Here is a 20,748-nt window from a genome sequence, read left to right as displayed (position 1 = left end):
GAAATGGGAATGATGAAATGTGTTAAGAGAACTTAAATCCAGGGTGTGAATTGCCACTGATCCTAACAGAGACGTTTTAGCTTTTCTACTTCCCACCTGCCGGAAGAAAGATGAGATAAACCACTTGTATTATTTGTTCAGCATTGCTGCAGCATCAGAGAGAAGTGTTCCCCGACCCTTTGTTTTTCTAGGTGACTTAATGGGTTCTGGCATTGTGCATTTATCTTTTTAATTGTGGTAAAAGATGCATAACACTAAAGTTGCCATTTTAAGCGTTGTTAAGCGTACAGGTCCGTGGCATTAAGCGCATTCACAGTGTTGTGCAGTCATCACCACCATCAATTAGAGCTGTTTTCATCTTGCAAAATGGAAACTGTACCCATGTAATACCAATGTCCCATTCCTGCCTCTCCCAGGCCCTGGTATTCCTGTTTCTATGAATTTGGTTCCTCTGGGTCCCTCATATGAGTGCAGCCTTAACAGTACTTGTCCTTTATTTCTGGCTTGTTCACTTAGCATAACTCCTCCAGGTTCACCCATGTTGTGGGTCAGAATTCCCTTCCTGTGTTTCTGTGAACCATGTGCACTGTGATACATGTCGTGTGAGGTGGAACTGTGTGACACTTGTGGGGAGTGAAGTCTACTTAGTTCTTCATGAGCCAGGCCTGAGGCCAGTGATCTGCACAGTGTTGTCATAAGGAAAATAAGTGGCTGTCAGTGTCTTTAGGGAAGCATCTTTTAAAAAGCAAGCAATGTGTGTATTGTACATTTTAGAAATTCAGATAAGCAAAAATAAGAAAATTATATTCATACATAATTCTACCATCCAGAAACAACCACCATTCCTCTCCCACTGCGTGTTCCTCCATACTTGCCCTGGGCGTATACCCAGGTGGGTGTGCTGCCCCCATAGCTGAGACGAAGGGGTCTCCTCTGCATGGGACGCGCCAAGACCCATGCACTTGAAGCCTCAGGCCTTGCACACAGTTTCTTGGAGTTGGCTCCTGGGACCAAATGCTCCTGAAGCATCTGGCCTCTCTGACTGTTGGTCAGAGTTTGCCTGTTGGTCCTGAGTTTTATCCCACATTCAAAGTTCAATCTTTTCGTGAATTTCTGTGAAAATTCAGGTCATCCACAAGGTGACTAGCATTTCAGTAGATTTGGGGGATTTGCTGAGACGTCTCTCCACACACGCCCATCTCTCTTTCAGAGCCCCCTCCTGGGCTCTGACTCCCTGATCGGGGGCCACCGTCCTCTCTCTTCTCTCCTGAAACGGGGCCTTTTTCTGTGGGCAGTCCCCTACCATCTGCTTACAGCTAGATTTTTACAAATACAGCACTGTGGTGTGCCATCTCTGCTTGGGCGATATATCGGGAACTCCTTTTCACATCCATAAACATCTCCTATAGCATTTTAATGGCAGCAACATCTCGACGGCCATCGGCTCATTGAACTTATTTTTTGTTGTGGGACATAAAGAGGGGTTCCAGCCAGTATCCTGAGAGGTAAATCTTTGTTTAAGTCCATGATTATTTCTTGAAATGAATTCCTAAAAGTGAAATTGCAGGGTCAATGGCAATGCATGCATTTTTTAATATTAGTTGCCATTTTGTCTTCCACAGGGGGCCTATTTTCTTCCTCTAGCCAACATTAAAAAATCTTCCATTGTCCTTCTCCTGTTTCAACAAGCAAGAAAGTGGAGACCAAGGGCTGAGATCAGTAGCCAGAGATGTAATGGAGCTGTTTAAAGATAGTTATCTTAAGCTTTATTAGTCGAAATACAGTGTCCAGAAGCAGTCACGTGACATCCAGTGTTCTCTGGGCTCCCACCCCATAGCTGAAGTGTTTAGTTCTCTTAAGAGCACAGAGTGTTCAGGGATGCTGATAAACTAAAGTTAGTCCGGCTGACAGTGACTCAGATTTTGAGGAAGCGGAAGCAGTGTCCGATGAGGAACACGTGCAGTAACTGTGGATGTTTTTACAGAAGGGCTTCCAAGGGGAAGTGGGATCGTGATGTCTGAATATTTGAAAGGCTACCATATAAAAGAGGCTGAAGACTTTTTTTCTCTTTTTATTTGAGACTTCTGTTTCTTTTATTTGAGCAGAAATTAGAGGGAAGCATTTTTTTGTTTCTGTTGTTGTTTTGAGACAGGGTCTCACCAACCCAGGCTGGAGTGCAGTAGTGCAATCATAGCTCACTGCAGCCTCAAAGTCCTGGGCTTAAGCAGTCCTCCTGCTTCAGCCTCCCACATAGCTAGGACTACGGGTATGTGCCACTATGCCAGACGCATTTTTAAAATTTTTTGCAGAGACAGCATCTCGCTATGTTCCCCAGGCTGATCTCAAACTCCTGAGCCCAAGTGATCCCTATTCCTTGGCCTCCCAAAGTGCTGGGATCATAGGCGTGAGCCACCGTGCCCATTCAGAAAGCAGCGTTTGTTTTTATCTGAGGAAGCCCCCACCAACAGTTCTCGCTGTCCAGTGAAACAGCTGCCTTTTGAAACGGGGGGCTCCCCATGCTCAGCACCTCTTCAGCTGTGGCTGGACATTGGGGACTGTAATGGAAAGATTTTCACACCTGGAGAGATGATGTCCACAGTTCCTTCTGAGTCCAACGACAGGTGATGCCAGCGTTTCAGAGACAGGAACACCTGCTCTCAAAGTCAGAGACTCAGTCACTCCAGGGTGGAGACAGGACTGGCACTGCCACCTGAAAGGGGGCTGGGCAGCTGAGAACTGCACAGGCATGCAGGGTTGCTTTTTGGTGTTTCGCTTCAATTTTCCCCACTTAAAAGTGAGTTGTCGGGTGCAGTGGAGGGAACACAGACTGGGCATAATTAGGACCTGGGTTTGAGTTGTGGTTCCATCATCTTACAGCTGTGATATGTTGGATAAGTTTAACTTCTGTGCCTTAGTTTCCTAACTTGTAAAGCAGAAACCCTCATATTTGACATGGTTATGGTATGGTGTGGACAAGGTCTTGTATGAAGTAGCAGACCAAGTAGTCACTGGTTAACAGATGCTGTCTTTCTCTCCTTCTGTCTTTTTCATCTGTTGGCTGGGATTCTGGGCAGTAGATTCACTTTGATATTATTACTGATATTTAGGATGAAAAAGAAGATTGGTCAAGACCATGTACAATAGGCTAAATTTATTATGGTTAGGTAGTACAACATATAACGAAAAATGAAGAATTTTCATTTCAAATTTGAAGAAGAGATATAGGATGATTCATACATGAAGATTTATTGCACTTTATCAATTTGATACTGTTTTGTGGTATATTTTTAGTTGTTTTGATAGCACAGATAATTTTAAACAAATGAAAACTATTTCCTCTATAACATCTGATATTTTCTTAGGTTTTCTTTTAAATAGCTTTTTATCACTTCTTTGGATTTCCTGGTTTTTTTGTCCTTAATCATGGATGCGTGGGATTCCTTATTTCAAGAGACGGTTTCTCACAGGTGAAGAAAATTTCCTGTGATACCAGATATCCAGTGACAAATAATAAAACATAATTTATGGGCCTTTGTAATTGAAATGGATCTATTTGTTTGTAATCCTGGCCTTGTCCTCGTCTTTTCTTTCATGGTGTAGCATTATGACCTTCTAGAGGAAGAATATTAGGATTTTTTTTTTCTTTTAAGCACAGTAAAATTACATTCAATTTGAGATCAACCAAATAAATCTGAGAGCCTTGTCCTTTGATATTAAATACATTCTGTTTCCCTTCCTTGGCTGCTTTCCCAGCGGTTTCTCTGTTTTACATGGGGTAGCTTTAGATTTGTTTAAGCTGTCTTTCCTGGGGAGGATTTGAATGAAGAGTTGCAGTACAGCAGTGAATACCTGTGTAGAATCCTGAAGCCTCCTGCAGCCTGAATCCACTGAGACTCTCAGTTTCCTGCACAACGGGACCTGCATCCAGGAAGATACCTCCCCTCCCCTTGTACACCTGCGGGTGGTAGATGACAGCTCTTTGCCCAAGAGCATATGTCCTGATCTGCTGCTGAAGGACAGTCGCAACTGAGAGTCCTCTAAAGACCACATTTGTGCATGTGCCTGTGCATGAGCCTCTGTGTGCTGGGGTCTGCCTGTGCCTCTCTGTGCTGGGGTTTGCATGCGCCTCTCTGTGCTGGGGTGTGCCTGTGCCTCTGTGTGCTGGGGTTTGCATGCGCCTCTCTGTGCTGGGGTGTGCCTGTGCCTCTGTGTGCTGGGGTCTTCATGTGCTTTGTGATGTTAATTCTTTGAAGGGTCAATTTTATAGGTTTCTGTCATCTTTTTTTTTCAAATATAAGGTTTAGTAAAAACAAAAATTTTAAGAAAGAAGTGGCATTGTTTGGAAAGGTAGCATTATTTTAAACCAACATTTATTTGAACAAGTCATCCAAATGCAAGTAGTCCCCTGATGACAAAAGCGTCTTTTTCAAAAAGTTCACTTGAAGATTGGTTATTAGGATCCCAGAATGAACTGTCCCATGGAAATGGTGTCCTGAGTGGCACTTAGGAGCGCTGTCTGGCTGTGTCTCTGGCTGCAGCCAGGTCCTAGAGTGTCAGCCACAGAGCTGATGCTGGCGGGGCCCCGAGCAGCCTTCCCGGGGCCTCAGTGCCTATGCTCAGCCTCCACTCCCAGGCACCATGGACCGTTACAGTCGCCAGCCACTCTCTGCTCAAGGGACACTGTCCTGCTCTCCAGCCTCGATAAGATGGGGAGAAAAGTTCCCAAAACTAAACCAGGAAAAAACAGATTCTGAAAAGGTAGCTATAACTCAGAGCCTGGTGGATGGGTTACGGGAGGGAGAAGAAATTCTGTACCCAAGGAAGTAGCAAAGCACAAAACCTTGTGCCCTGAATGATAGCGGGTGTGATGAAGAGTATCAGTGGGGAGGCATGCCGACTAAGTCAAAGATGGGGAAGACAAAAAAGAAAAAGTTGCTGGGCCTGAAGTCTGTGTAACCCAGGGAGCAGTGGCCGGGTCGTGGCTAGTCAGGACAGTGGGCAGGGATGCGTCCTGCAGAATGGACCGGCAGACAGAAGTGGTGGGAAGTTCTCCTCCCACACCAGCCTTAGGGCCCCCTTCTCCTGCAGGGGTCCAGAGCCAGGACTTGTCAGGCCACCATAGGTCTGCTCTGTCTCTCCGGATCCTGGCCCTTCTCTCCCAGAGGCAGAAGAATTAACCTGGGCCCATCCCCTCTCTGACTGTACACATTGTTTTTCATGGCTACAGGGATAAGAAGGGAAGGCCTTAGGGCCATCAGTCCAAAGGTAATGGACAAGGAATCTCCCTTCCTCTTGCGGTTAGCCCAGCCCTTCAAATGGACTGGCCTCCATTTGCCATCAGACATCAGATGCAGCTGCGAGGTGGCCAGGAGGGGAGGGACACTCTCCCCACAGTGCCACAGGCCTCTGGGAACAGTGTCAGAACAAGTTGCAGGAACGCCTGTAGGGCTTAGCAGGATGTTCATTTTCATTACTGAAGTGCACTGCTTAATTCCGGGCTGGGCCCCCATCCACCATAGAGGGGAGCAGAGAGAGCTGTGGCAGCCTATTCCAGTGCATGTGGAGGGGTCAGTGCTGAAGATGACAAGCATAGGTCTGTGGACACGAGGGGAGGAGAGAGAGCAAGAAGAGCATCCCAGCTCTGCGGGGAGAAGAAGTGGAGCCTGCCCGTTCCCATTGGGCCTCCATCTTCTCTGTCCAGACTTGATCTCCAAACTGAAAAGGGTACAGCAAACAAGGTTAGAAGGGTATTGAAGTCTGAGTCAGGTGGAGAGAGACAGGACTCATTTTAAACGGCTTTCAGTGAATGTGTCTCCAAGTCCGGACCAAGGTCAAGACAGGGAGGGCACAGCCAGAACCCGAGAGGTGGCTATAATTTCTGGGGAGTGACTTGGGAGTCACTGAGGTGCCAGCAGAGCAGGAACAAACACCATTGTCTCTGTGTTTGTTGCTGTGTTCAGTGGCAGTTAGATGTGGTTAAACTTGAGCTCTAGCCTTGGTGGAATTTCAAGTTATTAGACAGAAGAGTGGAAGCACTTATAAGGCCCCCTGGCAAGAGGGTTTTAGAAAAGCTGTGGTTGGGATAGAGCTCTGCGTGAGGGGGCAGGAAGAGGCTTGCAGAGAGAGGAGAAAGAAAAGAGAGAGGGTGCAGAGAGGCAGCAGCTGGGGACCCCAGGGAGGGCTCCTGGAGGAGGTAGCCACATTGAGAGGCAGCTCAGCCGGCAGGAGGGGTAGACACATACATCGCAGTGGCCCTGCCTTATCTGTAAGTATGCACAGCATCAGCGGTGCGGGCATGGCTGGGAAGACCAGCTTTAGTAAGAGTTCCCAGGTACACCTTCTGGGGTTGCGGATGGGACTGACAAAACAGTAATGAAGTATTAGCCAGGTTAGTGGAAGCATGGCAGCCTTCCTGAGAGGTGCTGTGCCCGCACCGCCACAGATTCCACCGTGGCTCCTCCTGGAGGAGGAGGGAGCGCTGGGGAGGCACCACTGGCCACGCAAGCCGGAGGTGAGCAGAGACCTGGACGTGAGTTTGGGGCTTGCAGGGGCTGGGCTGGCTTGGAGGTGACATGGCATTTGGCTGGGGACAATCCTCAGATAGGGGCAGGGCCTTCCTGAGCAGGGGGCAGATGTGCACTAGGCTGTACACACTTGCACCGGGGTCGTCAGCCTCCTCACTTTCGTCTCCTGTCTGAGCATCCTTCGTTCCACAGCCAGAGGCACATTCCTGGAGTGCAAAGTGGATCAGCACTCATTTGCTCCAAATATCCTGTGCACTCTAGAATGTGGGGAGTAAGGTTCAAGTACTTCAGCCCAGGCTAGAGGATTTGCAGCCACTGGGCACAGGGCCCCCTCACCTCCTGCCTGCTGTCCCTCCCTACTGGGTCTCTTCTGTCTCTGGGTGTCTTCTGTTACATGCCTCCTGCATCTGGCAGGCTCCTGCTCACGCTTCAAGACCCAGCCCAAGTGCCCTTTCTCCGGAGCTTTCTTGGAACCTTGGCTTGGTTATGGAGCTATCCCATCTCCTCCTCACTTTTGGATGGCGGGTCTTTCCAGTGAGGCGTTTGTTAATTTCCGTACATTTGCTTGGGCTTGGCATTTTCACTGTACTGGGCTGTTCTGATCAACTTGGGGAAAATAGAGGGTGGTGGATTGTTGTTCTCCAAAATTAAGACCCAAAATAAAATGTCTGTCTTATGAGGTCACCCATACATTCCTCAGGACAGCAAGTGTGAGACGTCCCTTTAGTATTCTTCCAACCCTAGGATTGAGAGAGGGTGTGTGTGGGTCTCGACAGGAGATGGGAAGGTACAGCTCCACCTGGAGACACAGGCTTCTGCATTCTTGCCCCGTCCAGCACACAAGCTGCTGTCAGCAGGCAGGCCCCGCTTCTCCTCACCCCATCCCCGCTGAGCAGGAGAAGTTCCGCATCTGAGTGGGAGCCCCCAGAGGCTTTGTGGCCCTCAGTAGCCCTCTGGGTGATGCAGAGAGCAGGAGAAAATGGCAAAGGAAGGTGCCTGTGGCATGCACAGGTGAGGGGCAGAGGGCTGGTGCTTCTCTGCACAGTCCTGAGAACTGGGTTTCTCAGACCCAGTACCGCCAAGGAATGTGAAAAACAGCTTAAGTGGAAAACCTAGGGACCTAACTGATCATGATATGGCTGATAGTAAAACTAATTTTCTCTTAGAGTAGGCCCCTGGCACTTCCATTTTGTAGTGGGCTGTGTCTGGAGTATTCCTCTTTCAAGCACTAACACCCCTGGCTTCAGAGCAAGCCTCTCTTCCTCCACACTCCACCTGACATGGGACCTGTCTTACATCTCCCCCTGCCTGAAACAAGCAGAGAATGACATTGAGTTGTTATTTCCAGGTGTTTCTTGGGAGCAGCAGATGGAAATGAAAGGATACAAGTGTAGACGTAGGTGAAATCATCCACTGGCCCCGCCTTCTCACTTCTCACAGCGCTATGGGGAGGGCGGGAGGTACTCGTGGGTAACAGCAGGGCATGAATTCAGTGCATCCGCAGGTCTGTACCCCTGCTCGCCTGGGCAGTGCCCACAGGAACCCCATAAAGAAAGCAGGGATTCCCTCTATGCTTCCTGCTCGCCCCCCCCCCGGGGTCAGTTGCAGAGTGGGACACCCCTCATGGGTGTCACAGAGGGCCTGGTGGCTGGGTGGTTCCCAGCAGCCCTTTCTGGGTGAGGGCATAGGGGGTTACATCAGAGAGGCAGGGACATTCTGTTTGTGTTCGGTCATTTCTGCCTGTAAATATCAGTTAATTTTATAGTTAGTAGTGTAGGACTTTTGCTGTGATCATCTCATTTAGTTGTTATAACAACCCCAGAAGTGGAATATTATTCCCATTTTATACAAACCAGAGTGTCAGAGGGAGTCAGTGAGCCAGGCTCACCCTCATGCTTGGATTTTGTGCTCTGTGTGTGTGTGTGCATGCGTGCGTACATGCGTGCGTGTGTGTGTTCGGCTGCTCCTCTGCTCAAGTCCTTGAATCCTTATCGGTGACACAGCATTGGCCTGGACCCCTGTTGGCCAGCTCTGCACCCTCTGTTCCCCCGTGCTCCAGCCAGCGATCTGACTGATGGGGCAGGCAGGCTCGGGAGGGCTGACAGGCTTTGCGGTGGAACACATTTAAAAAATGCCTGCAAACGAGCGAAAGAGGCGTAGGAGTAAGCGTCCGGCGCAAGACCACAGCACGTCTCATATGCGGCTGTATCGGCACGCAGCGATGAGATGTGTAAGAACTAACACGAAGCTGCGTTCCTCCCGGTCACGCGCAGGATTGGATTCCTTTTCACGGTCGGCCTCCGGTACCTTCGACCCAGGACGAGACCCTCAGTAGTAAAGCCCTTAACAGGTGCTTGTGGACTGCGCATGTGGAATGCTGAGGTGCTGCGGGCGAGGCTGAGTCTGTGAGGTGAGGAGCTCCATCTTCACCTGGGTAGGAAGGGGAGCCTGGAACAATACGAGGAGTGGCGCGGGCAGGACAGCAGCCCAGGAGAATACGAGGAGTGGTGTGTGCAGGACAGCAGCCCAGGAGAGTACAAGGAGTGGCAGGGGCAGGACCAGCAGCCCAGGAGCGTACGAGGAGTGGCGGGCAGGACCAGCAGCCCAGGAGAGTAGGAGGAGTGGCAGGGGCAGGACCAGCAGCCCAGGAGAGTAGGAGGAGTGGCAGGGGCAGGACCGGCAGCCCAGGAGAGTACGAGGAGTGGCAGGGGCAGGACCAGCAGCCCAGGAGCGTACGAGGAGTGGCAGGGGCAGGACCAGCAGCCCAGGAGAGTACGAGGAGTGGCAGGGGCAGGACCAGCAGCCCAGGAGAGTGAGACCCTTGTGGGCCCAGTGCTTCTCAGAGGACATGGCCATGCATGTGTGGAGCAGGGCAGTCTGTGGGACCACCTGAGGGTTTGACTGAGACTAGCGCAGACCTCTTTCCAGCCCAGGTAGGTCGGCATGGGGTCGCAGACAGGTGACTTGTTCTGTCTGCGGAATAATCCGCTGTAAGCTTCTCATTTTTACTGAATCAGGGGTTTCAAGGCTGGTAAGGTCAAACAATTCCTTCTTTGGTTTCAAAGACCACATCTAAGAGAAGTCTATCTTCTGGAAAGAAATTTCCTCAAAAATATTTTCATAACCTTATTTAATAAGCAAACTTTTCGCAGCCCTTTTTAGGATAATGCTCTCTTTCTTTTCTCATGTTATTTAAATACCTTTCTCATGTTATTTAAATGTATGTTTTATTTTCCTGTCATCTTTGGTGATGAAGCTAGTTTCTGCCTCCTCATGTAAAATGTTATATCTTTGAAGTATTTTCCGTCAGCTGCTTCTGCTTAGCCAAGTCCACTTTCCCGAGATTCTCATATATTTTTATTTTCTAAAGCTGTTTAATTTCCAGAACTATTTTTAAAGATTTTTAAAAAGATGATAAAAGCACAAGATGATGTATGGATGTCATGTCATATTTTTAGGAAGGCAATATATTCAGACGTTTTGTTGGTTGTTTTGTGGCTGTTTCTCTCTAACCTCTGACTCATACCCTACTCTGTGTACCTCTCGCCATGTCCCTGTCTGCGTGGGGTTGGGCTGGGACGCGTGTGCCCTCTGCAAACCTTGTTCTCCATGGATTTTCCTGCCTTTGCCTCTGGGGGTAGCTTCAAACCTAGCAATTCTATATAGTACAGAAATAACCAATTTTAGTAATGGTTCTTTAGCTTAGCGTTTTCCAAATTATGGGTTGTGACCCATCATTAGGTGGTGAAGCCAGTTTCGAGAGATACCTAAAACAAAAATAGAATAGATCTGTTCCTCGCATATAGTGAGGGTAAGTTTGATATTGTGAGACTTTTGTATCAGTTGGGTGTGTATGTTTGCATTGTGACACCTGGGTCACAGTGTTAAAAGTGTGTCATTGTCAAGCAAACTTGAAAGCCCCTGTAGTATTCCAGTACTGCTAAGCTTTTATGAAAGAAATACTGTTGATAGTCTGTCTCTAGTAAAACAGCTGTGTGTCTCAGGGAGATTGCCACAAGACAAGGCAGGGCCCACACCAGGGTCCTGTTGAAGACGCTCCTGTGTCAAAGGAGGCGGCAGGGCAGGGTACCGCTCAGTAGGCTCATGTAGTCTTTGGGTGCTGAAGAAAGATGATATTTTTGTGAAGTTTCAAGGGCTTCTCCAAGTTCATTTTTACTCATGATTCAAATCTCAGTTCAAATATTCTTTCTGCAGGGAAGCCGCCCCTGGTTTCCCAGTCTAGATAAGATTCCTCCATTATTTGCTTCATTTTTCACCCTCAGAGCACTTAGCTCAGTTTTTATTGATACATTTATTAGTATGGTCATTTAATTCTTTTTTTTCTTTTTTTTTTTTGTGAGATGGAGTCTTGCACTGTCGCCCAGGCTGGAGTGCAGTGGTGCAATCTCGGCTCACTGCAACCTCCGCCTCCCAGGTTCAAACGATTCTCCTGCCTCAGCCTCCTGAGTAGCTGGGATTACAGGCGCCTGCCACCACGTCTGGCTAATTTTTTGTATTTTTAGTAGAGATGGGGTTTCACCATGTTGGCCAGGCTGGTCTCGAACGCCTGGCCTCGTGATCCACCTGCCTCGGCCTCCCCAAAGTGCTGGGATTACAGGCGTGAGCCGGTGCGCCCGGCCTAGTACAGTCATTTGATTCTTGTCTGTCTCCCTCTACCTCCTAGAACATGAAGTCCACAGCATGGGTCACGGGCCTGTGTGTGCTGATTCTCCCTACAGGATCTAGCATGACACCTCATGTGGAGTCACCTAGTATGCACCGCAGGCCAGGGTCTGAGCCACCCTGTGAATGACTGGCATTAGACATCTTGCAAACCCTGTGCTGTGATGGTCTTATTCCAGAAGGGCTGTGGGGGTGTGAGAGCACAAAGAGATGTATGGGTGGAAATGGGATTGAAGCTTCTAGAGCTGTGCAGAGGCCTTATCCCATGGCCACTGCTCTCCTTGCGCACAGGCCCACACCAACCAGTCCTCAGACTTTGCTGTCCCCAGCACGCCGGTGAGAAGCAAGTAGGCTGTAAGCAGAGTTACATGGTAGGATGAAACCTCTCTCGGGTGGTGGTCTCTTCTCTGGCTGTGCATGGGACTCCGTCATGGTTCTTTATTCCATAGTTCAAAGTTCCGTGGTGCAGGGTATTCAGGACATTAAATACGTTTGTTAGAACCAGCTCATTGGAATTCTGCCATAGGTGCTGCTGGTTTAGATTTTAACAAAAGCTTCAAAGCCTCTTTTGTATTAGTCCGTGAAAGGATAAACTCACTGGTGAGGAGTAGAAGCTGCTCGCTCTTGAGTGCAGGTAGGTGTTATTTTTCTTCTCATCCTTGAAAATATATGAGGGTGAAGGCAGGAAGATGAGGAGAGAGTGGAGGATCAGTAAGTATTTTTAGGATGGTCTTTGCACGGAAAACATGTTTCCAGTAACATGTTTTGGAAACGTTTTATTTGCGGCATAAGAAGATGCTGACACCTTGGCCGGCTCCCACAGGCAGCTGTTACTGGGGCCGTGGTATCATCGCTGTAGCCAGGCTCGTGGGTTTTGGAACTGATTTTTGATTTGAGAGGCCAGACTTCTGTGACCCCCCCCAAGCATCATTTCCACGGCAACCAGCTGTGATGAGATGGGGGTTCTGACCTCGCAGGACCATTGCAACAAGAAGCAGATGAGCTTTTAGATAGAAAATTTACTCTTCTGTCTTGAACAAATTACATGTAACTGATTCTCAGTTTCCTCATCTCTGAAATAGAGAAAGGAACACAATGGCCCTTCAATTGTGTAATGAAGGATTTCTGTTGGGAAAGTAGATATGGAGGTACACATGCTATTATCATACCGTGTTTTCAAGGTCAACTGCACGACCCAAGGGTTGACACGCTGCAAAAGAGCTGTCTCCCCCTTGCTGCCCTGTTTCGTGTAGCTGCCGGCAGCCCTGCCTTCCCCTCTCCAACCTTGGCTCTGACGGCCAGGCTCTTGCTTGCTCCTTAGTCACACTGGCCTCCTGGCTGGTTCCTGAATGGGCATGCTCATGTCGACACTAGGACCTTTGCACTGCGGTGCCCTATTCTCCCGGAGAGTTGCATGCCCACACCCTGCCTTTGTTCAGTTATCTGCTCAAAATCATCTTGCTAGGCCTTACCAGACCACCCCATAAAGAACAGGAACCCTGTACTCCCTGCCCCCATAACAGCCTTATGTTTCTTCATGGCAGTTCCAACCACTGGAAATTGTATGAGTTTCATGTGAGCAGGGTTGTTGGTGGTGTTTATTATTATTTTTTAGTTTGTCATATCTATGAAGTGGAACATTGTAGGCCATTAAGTCCTCGTGAAGAACCTTTTGTTATTCTATTTACTTATTTTGTAGGAAACTTAATTTCAAACAATGAATAGCGTATCCAAGATCATATAGGTGGCAAATGGCGAATGGTGCTTGATTGAAACCCAGGTTGACACAGAATCATAAATGTTCTCCTTGCTTCAAGTCTGCCTCTCCTTCCACCTGTCTTCTGCTGTTTGAGCGTCCTGCCTTTGTGCATTTCTCTGGCTCTGCCTTTATTACACCTGGGCTCATCCTGACTTCACTCGCCTAGCAGTGCTCTCCTCTCAATGCTCCTTGGTCGCCAACACTGCCTCTGCCCTAGGGTAGAGCTCCTCAGTGCAGTGGTGTGTTCTTGGAGAACCTTGTGCCTGGCATTCTAGGGTTCAGGCCAATGCCAGGGGACAGGCAGGCTGCCTTGGCTTCCTTTCTTCCAGGAAGAGAACAGGTATGATGTGTGTGTTAGGAATGGCCAGGCCCCTGCTGTGCATATGAGGACACCTCTGAGAGCCACATCCTTCACTTTCTCCCCATGGGGTCAGGCATACTAACAGCTGCAAAAAGGACCCCTTGACAAGGCCTCACCAAAGGGTATTTTGATATCCTGTTCTTTAGGGGTTATTTTTTGTATAAACATTTATTTTTGTGTTACCTGATGTTACATGATGGAATACCTTATGTGCAGTTTATACATGATCTTCTTCACCCTACCTGAGATAATGTCAACATTATAATCCCTGGAAAGGTGGGACAAGCTGAGAACATCTCCTTTTATAGAAAACATGAATGATGCCACAGTCACGGGTACTTTGATCATACTTTGTTCACTGGACAGATGCCTGTACACCAGGCCTTTAACTTTCATGCTGTAAATGGCAAACCTGCAGTTTCCTGTTCTCTGGGTTGTAGACAGGATGATGCTTGCTTGTGCTGTTTTCAGCTAGTTTGTTGTTTAAAATGGCCACTATATAAAGAAGCCATGGATGTGATTTCTGGAGTTAACACTTAACTGCAGTCTCTGTGATGAGCACTTGGTCACATTTTCCCTCATCCCTACCCTCTGTTCTGCTCTTTTTAGGGAAAGTACGGTGGCCAGACTTTAACCAGGAAGCTTATGTTGGAGGGACGATGGTCCGCTCCGGGCAGGACCCTTACGCCCGCAACAAGTTCAACCAGGTGGAGAGTGATAAGCTTCGAATGGACAGAGCCATCCCTGACACCCGGCATGACCAGTAAGTACCCCACTAAGCACCTGCTGCAGCTTCATTTGCTTTCACACAAACCAGTACATCGCTTTCACCTGTGACACTAGAACTTCTCCATTACTCTGGGAAATTGAATGTGTGTTGTAAAACTAGGAAAAATCCTGAGGTATATGGCAATGGAACTTCACCCATAGGCAGTGGAAGGATGGTTCTAGATTCAGCTCTAGTCTTTAGGTGCCCTGTGGCAGTGTGCAGAGGCTGTGGGTTTCTGGCCAGAGCATGGAAGTCAGAAAGAGAGTTGTGTGACTGGCTTTATATTTAGTGATCACTTGTTATTTTTATGATCCATTCACAAAAATGCAAAATTTGTCATTGTTCCCAACCTTGGAGGAAGAAAATCTAAATTCCTGCTTATTGTGACAGCTTATATTGGAAATGTTCGAAAGATTAGAAAGGAGAAATGAACTACCCAGCATAATAGATGTTAAATTGAGCAGAAACACAGGAGGGACAGGTGCCGCATCTCCACACCCTGTACTAAAGGAAAGGCTCTTGTCCACATCTTTCTTTCTATTTTTAGAGATAGGGTCTCCCTCTATCACCCAGGTTGGAATGCAGTGGTGCGATCATAGCTCACTGTAACCTCAAACTCTTGGGCTCAAGCAATCCTCCCATCTCAGCCTCCTGAGTAGCTAGGACTACAGGCATTCACCACTACATCCAGATAATATTTATTTAAAATTTTTTATTTTTATTTTTTGGTAGAGGTGAAGTCTCTCCATTTGCTCAGGCTGGTTTTGAACTCCTGGCCTTAAGTGATCCTCCCGCCTTAGCCTCCCAAAGTGCTGGAATCACAAACATGAACCACTGCTCTCCTGACCTCCTTCTTTTTCTTTTTTTTTTTTTTTTTGGAGACTGAGTCTTGCTCTGTTGCCTAGGCTGGAATATAGTGATGTGATCTTGGCTCACTGCAACCTCTACTCCTCTACTTCCCAGGTTCAAGCAATTTGTGGCTCAGCCTCCCGAGTATCTGGAACTACAGCTGCCTGCCACCACACCTGACTAATTTTTGTATTTTTAGTAGAGATGGGATTTCACCATGTTGGCCAGGCTGGTCTCGAACTCCAGACCTCAAGTGATCCGCCCGCCTCGGCCTCCCAAAGTGCTGGGATTACAGGCATGCTCCACCTTGCCCACCCCTTTTTATTCTTCAAAGATCTTGAGAGTGGAGGGTACTTTGGGGTCTATGAAGCTCAGCTCAGGAGGTTGGTAGGCATTTTAAAAAGATTTGTCACCACTTATCAGGAAAGTGATATGCATAACCCTCATTGTTATCCCATACCTGTAAGTTTGCTGATAAGAACCTTGATTGGGAGGTCTTTCACATTGGAATTCTCAGTGAATTAGTCTTGTTTCAGATTATTAAAAAAATAAGGAGCTGCATTTTGAAGGCAGCTGTTTTCCTGGGTGCTTGGTATATCTTCCTGCTAAGTTAGAGTCATTCATTCATCAGTGAATGGAATATAGATTACACATCTACCATATGTCAGACTCTGTGCTCGGATCCTAGCATTTCACCCAGAAAAATCTGGTCCCATTCCAGCTGCTAGGGGTGGCAGGTGCACCAGGAAGTGAGGTCGTGTAGCTCCGTGGGTTGGGCAGTCTACTTTGCATGAATAGTTTTGAGGCACTCAGGAGGGTGGGAGGGTCAGGACAGGTCCCAAGAGCGGTGAATTGGGTGGGGACACTCAGGAAGAAGGAAGTGCAGAAGCCCTGCCAGGAAAGCATGGGGCTCCCAGAGAGCCAGCAAGTGTCTAATTTCACGGGCTGGAGTTTCAGGGATTGATGGGGGAGGGAGAGCTGGAGAGAGACAAATGGCCAGTGAAACTACATTCACCCACACTGCATACAGTGAAAGAAGATTTTTCTCTCTTACTCTCAAGGACCTAATGGACAGTGTAGGTGCCAGTTAACTGCCAGGAGCTTCCTTTCTTAACAGCTTTCTTTGGGTTCTAGTCAGCTCTGTTCACCTATTCCAGCTCACATTTAAGAAATATGTAGCTTTACAGTTTTTTTAGGGCCATGGAAAAGTGTGTGTGTGTGTTTGTGTATTAATATCTGATACATATGAGTATATGTAAACATACATATCTTATATAATAGTAAGAATCTCATCATTTTCCTAACTCCACTCCAAAAGATTGTCTTTGATTAATGTTTCCTGTCATCCATTAATTTCTTTTCTAAAGCCAGCTCTACTCAGTCCTTATGCTGTCCTGGTTAAAGTCAGCTTGACTAACTGTTTAGTACTGTATCTAAAATAAGGGGTGACAACCTGGGGTCCAAGGACCTCCAGGGAGCCATGCATGGGCTTTGGGATGTTGTGAAAGTGTTGAGGCCAAAGCTGTGTGCAAGATCACAAGTGTATATGTAGGTGCGTTTCTGGGGACAGGGTCCTTCACTTTTTCCAGAGGGTCCCAGGTGTGTACTTCCCCACCGCCAGCCCATCCCCAGGCTAACCAGGCCAAGCAGCCCATGCCAGGTGCTTCTCCGGCCCCCACCCACGTAATCCACACAACCCTTTAAGATAGGCTTGAAGCTTATCTTCATACACAGAGAGGAAACGGAGGTGCCCGGAATGTTGATAACTTGCCCAGTGATTAAGAGCTACTGACCTAAGACCAGAAAGGGTCCGTGTAGCTTTTAAGAAGGGCTTGGCCTAAACTCAGGGGAATAAAGTCTAGCAGAATCTAGTGCAGAAATCTTCCCTGATGACTTCAGTCGACTGCTTGGCATGACATCTCCATGAGATGGTCTGAATTTCTTTTCACCATGTGGGTTAAGAGCTAGTTTTCCCACAAGATTTTATCTTTACATACTTAACTTATCCTGTGAGCTGAGAGAAGAATGGTGTTCTTTCTCATGGCTCATCAGCATGTGGGCTGGCTTTCTCATCTGCCTCCCTTGCAAGTCCCTACAAAGTCCCCAAAACTATATGTACGTATATTTTTTTTCAAAGTTTTTGAAATATGAGTTTGTCCAAACAGATGTTTGAATATTCATCCCACAGTGTGGGATGCATTTTAGGTGGGTTTAATTTTAGTTCCAGCCAGTGTGTCATGTTCATTTGCATGTGTTAAAGGGGCAGCTGGGATGCCTTCCACATTTGTTGGATTTGGGCTAAATTAAAGTCTATCCATAGTCAATTGGATGCCTAGAGCTGAGCCGATTTAATGTCTCAAAGTGTAAGCTCTAGAATTACCATTCTTGTTGAATGTCAGGTTAAGAAGATTGGGTTACCTCTTTGAATTTCTCTCCCAATATATCTAATGGGGAGCTATTTCAGAATTTGACCTTTCTGTATAAAATGTTTTTTGTCTCTGCAGTATCTACCTTCGTGTTGATCAATAGAAATTCTTGCACAGTAGAATTCAGTCTTCAGTTTTGATAAATCTGAAAGCAGTACAGGTGGAGGGTAATTAAGAATGAGGTGTTTGGAGTCCTACAGACCTGGGTTGAAAATCTCAGACCCTCCAGTTCTTAATTCTGTGACCTTTATCATCTATAAGATGATAGAACATTACTCCATCTGTAACCTATGAAGATTAAGCAACATGTGTACATGGGCTGGTTGCCCCTCCCCTGAGCCACCTCAGTGAGGTATCCCTTGACCATCTTCCCTAGGAGTTCAACCCCCTGACCCCCACTCCAAAACTTCCCGTCCCCCTTTCCTGCTTGATTTTTCTCCACAGTTCCTCTCACCACCCACACACTGTGTATTTTACTTATTTTTTTCTTCCGAATAGTGAGTTATTGTATCCAGGGTTGTTATTCAGACACCTCTGGGCACTCGGTAAATTCAATAAGTATTTGCTGAGTGAGTGAATTGTTTAGCAGAGTGCCTGGCATATACTGAGTGCCCAATAAATCATGCAAGATATGAAGAATCATAAAAGAATACAGGAGAAGGAAAGGGGGATATTTAAGTATAAAGGTCCTGTGAACTCAAGATGGGCCACACACAAATAACCTCATTGTGTTTGTGTTCTCCCAGGACTGGAAAACTGCGATTATAATCCACCCCTTATTACCCTGAAGGATAGATACAAGGAATAAGGCTTCAGAGCCTCCCAAACAAACAGACAAACAAAAAACTCTGGGCTATGCTTTATTTACCTTTCTAGATGTATATATTGTACCAAGAAGAAATATTTACATGGAATCAGGAAGCACACAAAAGCCAGCTGTGAGTGAAATACTAAATACTATGTATAGGATATATTAGGTCCTCTTAGGTATTAGAAAGATGATAGCCCATCTTATTTTTTTTTTCTTTTCTTTCTGCAAGGTCTCACTCTGTCACCCAGGCTGCAGTGGTACAATTTCGGCTCACTGTAGCCTTTCCCTCTTGGGCTCAAGTGATTCTCCTGCCCCAGCCTCCTGAGTAGCTGGGACCGTGGGTGCGCATCATGACGCTAGGCTAAGTTTTTGTAGAGATGGGGTCTTACTGTGTTGCCCAGGCTGGTCTCAAACTCCTGGCCTCAAGCAATTCTCCCGCCTTGGCCTCCCAAAATGCTGAGATAGTAAGTGTGAGCCACGGCATTCAGCCCCATCCTAGTTTTGAAAGCACCATTTCTTTTCTTTTTATTTTTAAATTGATATATCACAGTTGTTATCTGTCTTGGGGGTACATGTGAGATTTTGATACCTGTCTACAATGTGTAATGATCAAGTCAGGGTAATTGGGATATCCCTCACCTCTAACAGTGATCTCTGCATGGTTTCTCAATTTAAAAAAATAATATTCTTGCTTGGAAATTTCAAATAAATTATCAAGACTTAAAAGCAAATTAAACCAATGGGAATTCTGAAGTTTCTTTTTTGTAATAAGTGTTTGTTTTTTCTCTCTCTCTCTGCGTTGGGAAGCTGTTTTTACTGTCCAGGCAGAAGGTAATGGAAAGTAGCATTGGTGGTGGTGAGAAGTGGTCTGGTGGGCTATATTCTGAAGGTGGGGCCAACAGGATGTGCCAATGGACTGGAGGGGGGTATGGCTTGGAAGAGGGTGCCAAGGATTGTGGCTGGCACAAGGGAAGACCTGCAGTCTCCTCAGCTGAGATATAGGGAGGCTGTGAGTGGAGCAGGTGTAGGGAAATGTGGACATGTTAATGCTGCTCAGTGTAGGTGGACCTGTTTTGTAGGTGGTGGGATATGTGTCTGGTGTTCAGGAGGAAGGTCTTAGCGGGAATGTAAATTTGGAAATGTTCAGCGTATGGATGGTATTTAAAACCATGAGGCTGGGTGTTAAGCCCAAGGGAATGGATGCAGACAGAAGAGGCCCAAGGCCTGAGCCCTGGACGATTCCAACATTGAGATCTTTAGCTGTGAATCTGGAGCCAACGGCTGACACTTGAGGACAGTCTAACAGTGTAGATCGCGTACTATTTTAGGCTGTGTTCCCGTGATCAGGAGATATAATTTTATGAAGCTATGCGACTGTGAAGCTAAAAGGAGCCTCAGGGGAGTGTCTAATTCAGTGGTTCTCAGCCTTGAGCTGTGCCACCCACCCAGAGCGAAGATGGAAATGTGGGGGTGGAGGATCGGGGGTTGTTAGAATACCCGTGGGGTGCTCCTGGCATTTACCGCCAGGGCCCAATGAAGCCACATATTTCGTATAGCCCAAGTTGGTCTGGCACATTGAAGAGACTCTCCTACCCAAATGGCCACAGGGCTTCCTGTCAAGCCCTCATTTACTTATTTCCCCCCATTAGTTAAAAAAAAAAAAAAAAGCATGTTGAAGTTGTTTTTTTGTTTTTTCTGTTATTGCTCTGAGTCATACCTGCCTTCTCCATCAGCCAGCCCTCAAAAGCAGGTTGAAAGCCATCACCTCCTGAGCCTTATAGCCCATACAGGCCCCACCGGAAGTCTCTGTCCCTCTGACTAGCAGCCGCACGGAAGTATGTGTGTTGTGGACTGAATTGTGCCCCCTCAAGTTTCATACATTGAAGTCCCAAACCCCAGAGTGACTGTATTTGGAGACAGGTCCTTTGTGGAGGTGATTAAGGTTAGAGGAGATCCTAAAGGGTGGCGCCCTGATCCACCCCATCCTGATCCACCTGTCCTACAGGACAGGTGTCCTTATAGGAGGAGGAAGATGGAAAGAGAGATTTTTTTCCCTACCATGTGAGCACACAGCAGAACAGGGCCACCTGCAAGCCAGGAAGAGGCCTCACCAGGAACCAGATCTGCTGGTACCTTGAGCTGAGCTTCCAGCCTCCAGAGCTGTGAGAAATACAAATCTATTGTTGGGCCAGGTGCAGTGGCTCACGCCTGTAATCCCAGCACTTTGGGAGGCCAAGGCGGGTGAATCGCTTGAGTCCAGGAGTTTGAGACCAGCCTGGGCAACATAGCGAAACCCCATCTCTACAAGAAAATACAAAAATTAGCTGGGCATAGTGGCTCACACTTGTGGTCCCAGCTACTAGGGAGGCTGAAGTGGGAGGATGGCTTGAGCCTAGGAGGCTGAGCCTGCACTGCACTTCAGCCTGGGTGGCAGAGCAAGACCTTGTCTCAAAAAAAAAAAAAAAAAAGTCTATTGTTTAAGGTCCCGTCTGTGGTATTGTCAGCCCAGGCTGACTAATACAGAGTGGAAACGATACAGCATGACCGGCAGGCCAGTGGGAGGACC

The 20,748-nt window shown here is 47.3% G+C and overlaps 1 protein-coding gene across 1 annotated transcript in view; it reads left to right on the top strand.

The window, feature by feature from the left end:
- Window positions 1-20,748, top strand: part of GALNT2 (polypeptide N-acetylgalactosaminyltransferase 2) — a 215,317-nt gene that overhangs the window by 122,360 nt on the left and 72,209 nt on the right. Inside the window, exon 3 of the mRNA XM_003308809.6 lies at window positions 13,937-14,090. Coding sequence (XP_003308857.1) covers window positions 13,937-14,090 — 154 coding nt within the window. The remainder of the gene's footprint in view (window positions 1-13,936; window positions 14,091-20,748) is intronic.

Source organism: Pan troglodytes, chromosome 1 (genome assembly GCF_028858775.2).
Source record: "Pan troglodytes isolate AG18354 chromosome 1, NHGRI_mPanTro3-v2.0_pri, whole genome shotgun sequence".
Lineage (NCBI taxonomy): Eukaryota > Metazoa > Chordata > Mammalia > Primates > Hominidae > Pan > Pan troglodytes.
Note: the sequence above shows the minus strand (reverse complement) of the source record. Positions and strands in the feature narration are given on the sequence as shown.